This window comes from Chionomys nivalis, chromosome 18 (assembly GCF_950005125.1).
Source record: "Chionomys nivalis chromosome 18, mChiNiv1.1, whole genome shotgun sequence".
Taxonomy (NCBI): domain Eukaryota; kingdom Metazoa; phylum Chordata; class Mammalia; order Rodentia; family Cricetidae; genus Chionomys; species Chionomys nivalis.
The window spans coordinates 62,771,361-62,781,710 of record NC_080103.1 but is presented as its reverse complement, the minus strand read 5'-3'; the positions used below and the strand labels follow the sequence as shown (position 1 = coordinate 62,781,710).

The 10,350-nt window shown below is 41.6% G+C and overlaps 1 protein-coding gene across 1 annotated transcript in view; it reads right to left on the bottom strand.

Moving 5' to 3' along the window:
• Positions 1–240: 240 nt before the first annotated feature.
• The window catches only part of Negr1 (neuronal growth regulator 1), a 671,783-nt gene continuing 661,673 nt past the window's right edge, over positions 241–10,350 (bottom strand). The window contains exon 7 of the mRNA XM_057793773.1: positions 241–3,831. Coding sequence (XP_057649756.1) covers positions 3,707–3,831 — 125 coding nt within the window. The 3' untranslated portion in view covers positions 241–3,706. The remainder of the gene's footprint in view (positions 3,832–10,350) is intronic.

Genomic DNA, 10,350 nt, shown 5'->3' with positions numbered 1-10,350 from the left:
TTATAGAATGATATATCTCCAAAAATGATTTTTGGACAGATGAAATGCATATTGTCAGACTTTTAGGGAATCATAATAGATCCAGTGTGGAGCCCTTGAGAGCCATAGCATCCAAGCTCTCATACCGTGTTGGTATGCAGTGCAAAACAGATGTGAGACCGTGGGGCAGCAGCCTGAGCTACCATGTATTCATTTCTCTAAAACTTAAAGAGTTTACAATGAGTCAAATACATATTTTAATTGATAAACTGACTTTATATTCACCTATTGGAAACAGTACAACATATTTTACATCAGATTATGAAATATGGATTTTTACTAAAGACAGGAAGGGTGTTTTCCAGTCTTTAAAGTAAGTACATTTCAGAGGATCTTAAGGCAATACCATTTATCCATATTCATATCTATTGAAATACTGTACACCCACACACTTCAATAAATAGTTAGAAACCTGACCTCTTTTTTAAATCATTTCTTGATTTCAAAAAAAACACAATTTTTTTATTGAAAAGATTAAATAGGTAACTTTCAGCTGTGTTACAAAGCTAAGCACAATGGGTAAATTAACAATTATTCAGTAATTTGACCAATATCATTGATTGATTTTGATAGTTCAGTTGCTCAGAGTGTTCAAACTTCACAGATTGGGGTACTTGTTTATATATGTGCAGTTTTGTCCTGAATTATCTGGGTACTTCTTTACTCTCCAATCTACTTTCTAGACATAGCATAACTATTATGAGAAGATAATTTTTCAGTCAAGTTATGAACCTCAAAATGACTTTATATTTGAAATACTTTCTGTCAAATCTCAGTGTCTGCACAAAGAACTCAGTAATCTGGCCTGGGCAGTACTGATCACTAAGTGAATTCTGACCAGCAGGATCTCGGGGCATAACAAGACTTAGGTTTGTAATACGGTCATTGGGAAAAAAATTAGGCCATCTTCAGTTAAACCAAGAAGGCAGACCAGCAGATTCATCATCATCAGAACAATCTGGCTCTCCCTCGCTCCCCCTCCTGTCTCTTCCCTTCTTTCAGTCTTTTTTTTCCCCCTTATGTCCCACTATTTTTTCTTCTTCTCCTCCTTCTTATTTCTCAATCACAATTTTCTTTCCTTCTTCCTTTGAAAATTTGGGGGCAACAAAAGGAATCCCACAGATGGGTATTGTGGAAAACACAATGCTCAAGTGAACAGCTAAAAAACCGTATAGATCAGAAGATAAATTAACTTCGTAAAACTGCTGTTCTGAAATTGCAACAATCTTGTACAGTCAGGACTGATAAAATGAAGCAATCAGACATTTCAGGTGCCTGTAAATGTAAAACCACCTACTTGAACATTATATGCAATACATCCACACAAAAAGCAAATACTGTAGCCTTATTTGAACAATACTGAACTCATAAATACTCATGATTTCACTCTGTCCAGGAGCCTAAGGACTATGCCGCTGTAACACAGAAAAACATAGTGGATGCCTCCTCTATTAAAATGTCACTCAAGAAAGTCTCTTCTAACATAAAGGCAAATACATGTAGCTACTGAGCTATGACTGTCCTTTGTCACACTCTATGGGAAAAACACCGGACTCCACGAATTCGGAATCATGACGACACTTAGAACTAATTATTTGGTTCATCTGTATTTTTATACCTCAGTTTACCTCACATGTACCCTACACACCTTACAAAGAGGAGGCATTTTTATCTCTAGGGAAACGGTCACTGTATAATACGCATTCTCCATCTTTCTGTCTCCCAGCACAGTGGTGCAGGTGGCCAACACTCCGTGGTAGCACCGCTGTCTTAAGAAGTAGGTTACTGTGGACTGCGCTACGTTAAAGCTGCAATACAAAGAAAGCATTTGCTGCTTGCTCACTAATTCCACAAAGAACATTTTTTTTAGTAGCAAATCAGCTAGAAATTTAAACGCCATATTTTTCAAAACTCACTTTTAATACACCAGTTGAAATGACACAAATTTATTACAGCTACTAAATTTAATTGCAGAATGCCACATTATTGCCATTTCATGGGAAGACTGTGTATTTATGTCCCCTCACTTATGATTCATTTTCCTAACTAAAACAGATTTATGGTGTCTTTTGGGGTCTAAATTTTATTTAGAAAAAATAATCACCATTTTAAAGCCATCCTTCTAGGGCAAAACATGAACTATCTAAAATAATCACTGTGAAATTTCTTGCACGTGGTTTTGAGAGTAGGTCTATAGTCAGTGTGTGCAGAAGGTCACCGTAGAAACTTCGGCGTGCTGAAACTAGCACCTTCACCAGATCTGAAAAATGGCTTTCAAGGCTCTGGCCTTTCTTTGGTCAAAAGCAAGACCATGAGCCTATTCCTGTAATATAATAGTTAGACTAACAGCATTTCCTCCAAAAATGTAATTTTGTTCTTTAAATAGAAAAAATGTAATATTCACAATCATCCAGTGGCTAACATATCCCATGATGCCCTCCTTCTGGTGTGTCCATCTGGTCACATCTCACGTGTGTCTCACAGGATGCAGGGGAGCATGGTTACATCCTCAGTTTTAGCGTCCGTTCAAATGGAAATGACTACCAAGATTTTGGTGAAGAATTAGATCCTTCAGGGCTGATCTGTTTTGCACCAAATGCACAGTATGTGTTAAAATGCATCTTGGAATTTTAAAGAACAGAACATGCATTTCTATCAACCGAATGACAGAAAATCAGGTGGAAAATTAGTGTCTCTGTCATCCTAACTTACTGATGTCAAAACCAGATTGATCTGAGCCTTCACCACCCCGAATTAGTGGGTGATAGGACCGCAGGTCCATGTGGAGAAGCTGTCTTGGGACATCAGCTTGCCTTGGTGCAGGAGATTGTTGCATTACTAGGGGCCTTTTGAACAGGCTGTGCTGTCCTTTGACGGCTCAGACTTTCCCACAGGGGCCCTAACGTTTTGCCTCAACTTCAACTATGCTGTTTCATCAAGAAAACTGAGATGCTGTGGGCAAAGTTCTTAGGCTTAGCTTATCGGTGTAATTTACTTTTGCTTCCAAATTGCAAGGTTTAGGAAAACATTATGTGTTTGTCAGAGACAAAGAGAGGATTATTTTGTGAAGGCACACCCATGCTGAACTTAGAAGGAGAAGCACAGCGAGTTATATTACAAGGCTCATTTCCAAAACCTGGATGTCATGCGAGCAGGGACATCTAGATATGTGTTATATTTTGAAGAAATGATTTGAAGGCAATATTATTTGATTTTTTTATCAAAAAAAGAAAAAATGCATCTTTGTAAATGTGGGTTGACTCTTATTGAAATTGGGCACTGAACCCTTGTATTGCGGCCTTAAAGAATCGTGTGTTCACTGCAATATTTGTCATGTAAACTACAGCCGGAAGCCTGGCAGACCACGACTGAACGCTTTGAAAAGTTGTAGATTACAAACATGAAATCACAATTAATATCCTCTAAAAGTAAGTTCAGAGCTTTCACATCTTAAAAAAGGACAAGGTGCAGTGCTTCACAAGGTCGTGTGTCTAATCAAAAGGAGAGGAGAATGAAAGTATTTACACAACCAGCGATTGCACAGACGGCGTCACCCTCGTACAGACAGCCGATTGTATCCCACGCTGCGTCCAGCCAACCGCACCAGATTGGATCCAGCATCAGCACTCTCGGAGACTCCTTAAAAGCCTTTCATGGGTCTTTAAATTCACTGTAGGACGGCGTTCTTTAGGTAGGATATACTGATGACCGAGGACAGTGTCAACACAAGGCTCCAGCAAGAGAAGAGGTCGCAGGCGCTCCCAGTAATTCCATACTGGGCTGTGCTTGGAGCTGGAAAGGAATGGAAAAGATTCAGTCAACGATAGCTCTCATCATCTGGTGTTCTTGACCATTGCCAAATAGCAGTGAATGTTTTGGGGGTGGTGTTGGGGGCAGAAAGGGTTAGGCTCACAGGGCCTATTTGGATTAGCCTCTTGAGGTTCCCTTTCTCAAGGGCCGAAGAGTAATGATATAGTCCACCTGGTAGAGCTGTGGTGTGAACTGGAGACAAAACACACCACACTGGTGTAAACCGGAGATGAAGCACATCACACTGGACCAGAACGCTGCTGGAACCAACCAAAGCTAATTGACACTCTTACTCCTCTTACATGTATTGTATTTGTATTCATGGGCAATGTTCACTTATGCATTTATCTCAAGAGGCATTCATCCATCAGCCAAATGCTACCATTAAATGCTAGAAAAACAAAAACAAGCAAACAAACAGAACAGATTCTCCTTTCCAAAGACTTGGTTTTACATGTACGAGCACATAAAGACACTTAAAAAACTGTAAATATTATTACAATACCATGCAATAATAGGCTTGCATATGCAAATTATACTGATAGAAAAGTATCTTATGAAGCTGCCTGGGCAAGGAGAGTTGCTTTTTAAAAGTTTTATCAAAGGGAACCACTCTTTGGATGCAGTAAGTAACATCCTAACACTATGAAGAAAGAGACTATGGCAAGAAGCTGGAATCTTGACATAGGTAAGTCTTGCTGGGCCATGAAGTTCAAGGCCTGAAAAAGGTGGTTTTGGAAATACAGCTCCAGGCAAGGTAATGGGGCCCATGATGACACAGCTCAGCACAACTGAATGCACACATTAGAAATGGATAGGTTGCATGGGTACATTAGAAAGCACAGCGTGACACACAAGCCCCGAAAAGCCACCAGGCTTAGGGCATAACTGTTGTCCGCCAAGCAGGTCCACTACAGCTCCCAGGAAGGACATTGTTGTTGGCTGTGTGGATCATGCTCTTCTTGAAATGGCTTTACGAGTGCTTGGACTGGCTTGGGACTAATTCTTGTTCATCACCATATAATAGGGGAACGTGTCTGCAGCTTGCTTCTAACTGCCTTCTGATGATGAAAGCTGCATTACAAGTCCTACATTCTTGTTGAAGTGGAATTCTGTAATAAAGATTGTCTACATTTCATCCCCAAGTCTACATCTCAATCCCAGGAACAGTCTCCATTGCTCTGAGTTTGAGTCACCAGCAGTACAGTTTGAATGAAATCTTCATAAAGGTCTAGGTTGCCATGGAACGGGAACAATTATGTTCTTATACTTCTAAGAAACTATAGTGGCTGAGGGAGACACTGGCTTCCCACAGGGGGAGGGCAATGTGGAGAGTGTTGGTTCTTAGGGACCGAGTGTTGGAGGTGTAAGCAGAGAACATGATGCCAAAGCAGCTACTGAGTTGAGTCTATCCCAAGACGGTGTTTTTAATGAAAAGAGGAGTAACCCAAGTGTGCTGCTAACAGAGCTTTTCCATGTGTGATACTTAAGATAGCTAACATAAAAGTCATGGAAATCCTTATTTTCTCTTGATGAAGATCTAGAAGAGAATCTTAAAGTATCATTACTTAATTGCTAGCCTACTTGAGAGTTTTTTTTTTATTTTTTTTTATTTTTTTTGTCATGACGTATTAAGGAAGGATCCACAGAGTGAATGATGCTCAGAGGCCTGTCTGTTAACTCGCATATCAAAGCATTCTTGTCTAACTTTTGGCCAGCCTTTCTGTGCAGCATCAAATAACATCCTCTACAGGCCCACTAACATTCTTCATTGAAAATACTTGCTTGTGGGCTGGAGAGATGGCTCAGAGGTTAAGAGCACTGACTGTTCTTCCAGAGGTCCTGAGTTCAATTCCCAGCAACCACATGATGGCTCACAACCATCTGTAATGAGATCTGGCGCCCTCTTCTGGTGTGTGGGAAGCAGAATGTTGTACACATAATAAATAAATTAAAACAACAACAACAACAAAAAAAAACGTTTAAAAAAAGAAAAAATGGAGCACTGGACTGAAGTCTCACGATCCAAAGGAGGAGCAGAAGGAGAGTGAGCACGAGCAAGGAACTCAGGACTGCGAGGGGTGCACCCACACACTGAGGCAATGGGGATGTTCTATCGGGAACTCACCAAGGCCAGCTGGCCGGGGACTGAAAAAGCATGGGACAAAACCGGTCTCGCTGAACATAATGGACAATGAGGACTACTGAGAACTGAAGAACAATGGCAATGGGTTCTTGATCCTATTGCACGTAATGGCTTTGTGGGAGCCCAGGTAGTTTGGATGCTCACCTTAATAGACCTGGATGGAGGTGGGTGGTCCTTGGACCTCCCACAGGGCAGAGAAACCTGCTTGCTCTTTGGGCTGAGGAGGAAGGAAGACTTGATTGGGGGAGGGGGAGGGAATGGGAGGTGGTGGCGGGGAAGAGGCAGAAATCTTTAATAATTAAATTAATTAATTAATAAAAAAAAGAAAAAAAAAGAAAGTACTTGCTTGTATGTTTATTTATAGCATCATTGGTATTTCATTTATATTTCTATTGCTCAAAAGAATCTGGGCACATAACAGATGCCCAAGAAATGCTCAATGTACAGTTTCAATGTGTACTTCGACCTTACATTTGCTCTCTTCTGAATCAGGATATGTGTTTATGTCCTAGATCATAACTGTATGCTCTTCCCTTCATTCATTCAGTAGTTTTTATTGAATCAGGCACTAAAGAAAATATTAAGTGTCTGGGATATAATGGTAAATTGCTATAGCCACGGCCCTGGGATTAGTTAGTTCTATGTACATCCCTATTTTGGTGTCTATCTGCGATGCCATCTTTCTTCCTAATGCCCCATTTATTGTTTAGCTACATCACCTTTTTTTTCTTAAACATGACATGCATTTTTAAATCAAATCAACTAGTTTATAATTAAAACAACATTCTTTTACACACCCTTCATGGCACATAGCAATGCACTTTTTACTTTACTCGTGAATGAAATAGCATGTTTCTTCTAGAATAAAACAGAGGCTGGCTGTCTCCTTGTCTGCAGAATAGCTACAATCAAAAAGGCAAAAATGGAGGGCAGTTAGCCAAGGACTTTGAGGCATCATTCCTAACTGTTCATGATGATGTTGCCATTCAAATCTCAAATGTCACCTTAGATCAAGCCCCAAATCTCTTTTCCTCTCTCTCATGCTAGGATTGATGCACACAAAAGCAACATGCAGACAAAGATATGTAGACTCAATTCTCTCCTTCAAGAAACAGTGCTTGTTCTGGCACTAGTGAGGTGGCTCAGAGGGTAAAAGTTCTCGCTGCCAAGGCTGATGACCCAAGTTCAGACTCTGAGACCCACATGGCAGAAGGAGGGAACAGATTCCTGTAAATTGTCTTCTGACCTCCACACTTGTTATGTGGAATGTGAGTGCACACACACACACACACACACACACACACACACACACACTGAACACACACACAAATATAAAAAAAATCAAGCTTACTGCCATCACTCATTAATCTTAATACATCTGCATTGAACATACTTAATTTTATTAATAATGAGTGCAGAGGCATACAAGATGCATTCGAGGGGACACTCAGGCTTAGTCTTACATAGACCTGTGCAGCTTAGACTTTTTTCCTAGCACACCACCTAGTCAATCACACAAGAGGAGACCTGCAAGTCATAAGAATTTCACTGCAAAAGACAGTGAGTGGGCCACAGAGGGTTGGCATTGACCTAGAGTCTGTTGGGTCACCTAGGGTGCTTCTGGTTTAGTGAAGGATGCTGCAGCTTACTAAGAGAGAGGCCAAATGATCAGAGGCTGAGCTGGGTTGTGGAAAGGGCTCTTATTTATGTGAGCAGCCATGCGAGGGGCCATCTGTTAAAAATCATGATTTTATGACTAGGGTTGGCAGATTTGCTGCAGGAAGAAAGAGTTCAAGGATACTTTGACTTAAAATCTTCATGACTCTTAGTGGGAATTCTCCTGGGGAAAGCCAAAGCTTTCCTCTTTCTCCACCTCCTTTACTTCCACATCTTTCTTCCGATTTTTTTTCTTGATGGTAAACAGACAGGGCCTTACTAGGTCTAAGTCAAAGCTATGGTCCAGTATAAGGACCATAGGCCTCTTTTCTCTGGTTATATCTGGCTCAGACACACACTGAGTGCCTGTCACTCAAGCCTTTTTCTGAAGACATGGGCTGACTTATCACCTCTTGCCGTGTGCACAGGCTGCAGCATTAAGCCTGCACCCTTATGCCCTTCTCATCATCAAATACCAAACGCCGCCTCCTGTCCTCATCAGACTTTCTGCTCAGCTCATACCCTGCCACAGAGCAGGAACATTGCACTTCATTGCTACCCTATATGTGTTAAAACACTGTTTTAACAAAAATCCTCTCTATTCTATCATATAAAAACCAGCAACTCTTTGAGTTTGTTTTCTTGGGTTCTTGGATTTTATTTTAAAATGTGCCCATTAGCCTGGCTCACTTCCCCACACTACAGGTGGGGCCCATTCTGCTCTAGATTCCCACTTTGCTATAGATTCCAGCACATGGGGTTTCAGAGAGCCATCCTAGTATGGCCACTCTCAGGCAGGGAGAGAAGTGTCCAGCTTGCATGGTGTGTGAACTTGGTGTCTTTCCTCTGGTGTGACCAAAAGACCTGTCCTAGGTTCTAGCTCACCCCACAGCATATCTGACTCGAATGGTCATAAACAATCACTTTAGCTATTTTGTTTTATTTTCAGCCTTAGTGGTTTTTCTCTTGTATTGCTCTAGTCTTTACTACAAGAAAAGAGCAGATGTAAGTGAAAAATATTTAGTTTTGGTTGAATACTAATTTACCCGCCCAGGCAATTTTCTTAACTTACAGAAACAGCTTTGAGTAGATGTTTAAGATTCATGTGGTAACCTTGGGATTACTTAAGTCATATGAATTCTGCTTCTGCAAGACAAAACTGGCCTCCACTTATATATTCCGGAGGAAGCTACACCTTAGTGGGAACCGAATGATTTACACCCAGTTAGGTCTCATACAAAGGAGAATGAAGAATGGGGACCAGAAGTAGAGCATCCATTAGACACAGAAAAACCAGATTCCATTGGGTATGTCACCCTGAGAGCATGACTCTGCCTCATCACACAGTGCAGCGCTTACTCAGAAGATATCGTTCTCCTGTCCTAACCCATGTTCACACCTTACGCCACCGGCGGGTGCAGGGATAGCTGGAGGCTGTGATTACAGCTGCGCACCACACGGCCAGCTAAACGAGGCTTCTCACATTTCACCTGATAGTTGTGGCACCTTGACCTCCTAAACCAACAATGTACGTCTTGCGCCGTGGAACCTCCGGGACCTTCTAGTGAAGAAGGAGGCTTAAAAGAAATCCCATACTAGCCCAGAATTGAGAATAATATTTATTTAGGGGTAGACTCACAAGTCACAATCCTCTGCTGGAACAAAGAACAGCAACTAAGCCGGGCGGTGGTGACGCACGCCTTTAATCCCAGCACTTGGGAGGCAGAGGCAGGCGGATCTCTGTGAGTTCGAGACCAGCCTGGTCTACAGAGCTCGTTCCAGGCCAGGCTCCAAAACCACAGAGAAACCCTGTCTCGAAAAACCAAAAAAAAAAAAAAAGAACAGCAACTGAATCCCGCAGCCGGAAAAGAGGCTGGACGTGTGCTTTACATCAGCATAAATAGAATAAGAGGCCACACCCAAGTAGGCATGTAACTTAAAGGCTACTGGCAGTAGGAATTCCTACAGCATTCTGGACATTGGTGTTAGGGAATTGAATTCTACCACTGTAGTATAGTGGCTGTGTGGTGGAGCTAAAAATGGCCACATTTCCAGGACTAGTTTTACCCAACACAACATCATTATATACCACATTCTGCTCTTGGGCATGCAAAGACTCACATACCATGTACCACTTTGTAAATAACTCTTAGTTTGGTAGAGTATAGCCTAATTTACAAGTCCTAATTCACCACAGAGAGTTCTGTAGTGTCTAACAAGGTAATACAAGAAAGAGATATATGGCCACTGATTCCCAACATTCTCCTCCTGTGTAGAAGGAATTGGGTTGACAAGTTTGGGTTGGTGTATTTTTTTTTTTATAGTAGGGGCCTTCGGTCATAGGAGAAGCTCCCAATGCTTTAGATTTTTGTTTTCAAAGTGTCCTTGTGGTCAGCAGGTAATTTTCCCTACAGAAAGCCTCAGTATTAGTTACTTTTGTGTCTCTATGGCAGAACCTGAGAACATCTTAAGGAAGGAGGGTTCAGCTCATGGTGGAAGAGGGACTAGACTCTGCTCATGGTGACCAGAGATTCTGATGGAAGGCAGTGCATCATGGCAGTGTATCAGAAGACAGAGAAAACAGTCAGAACCTGGGGAGCTCTGAAGGGAACCAGAGCAACCTTCCACACAGCCCCAAAGTCAATGACCAAGTAAGTGCTCGGGACAGAAGCCTGTGGGAGACTTCCAGATTCCTATGG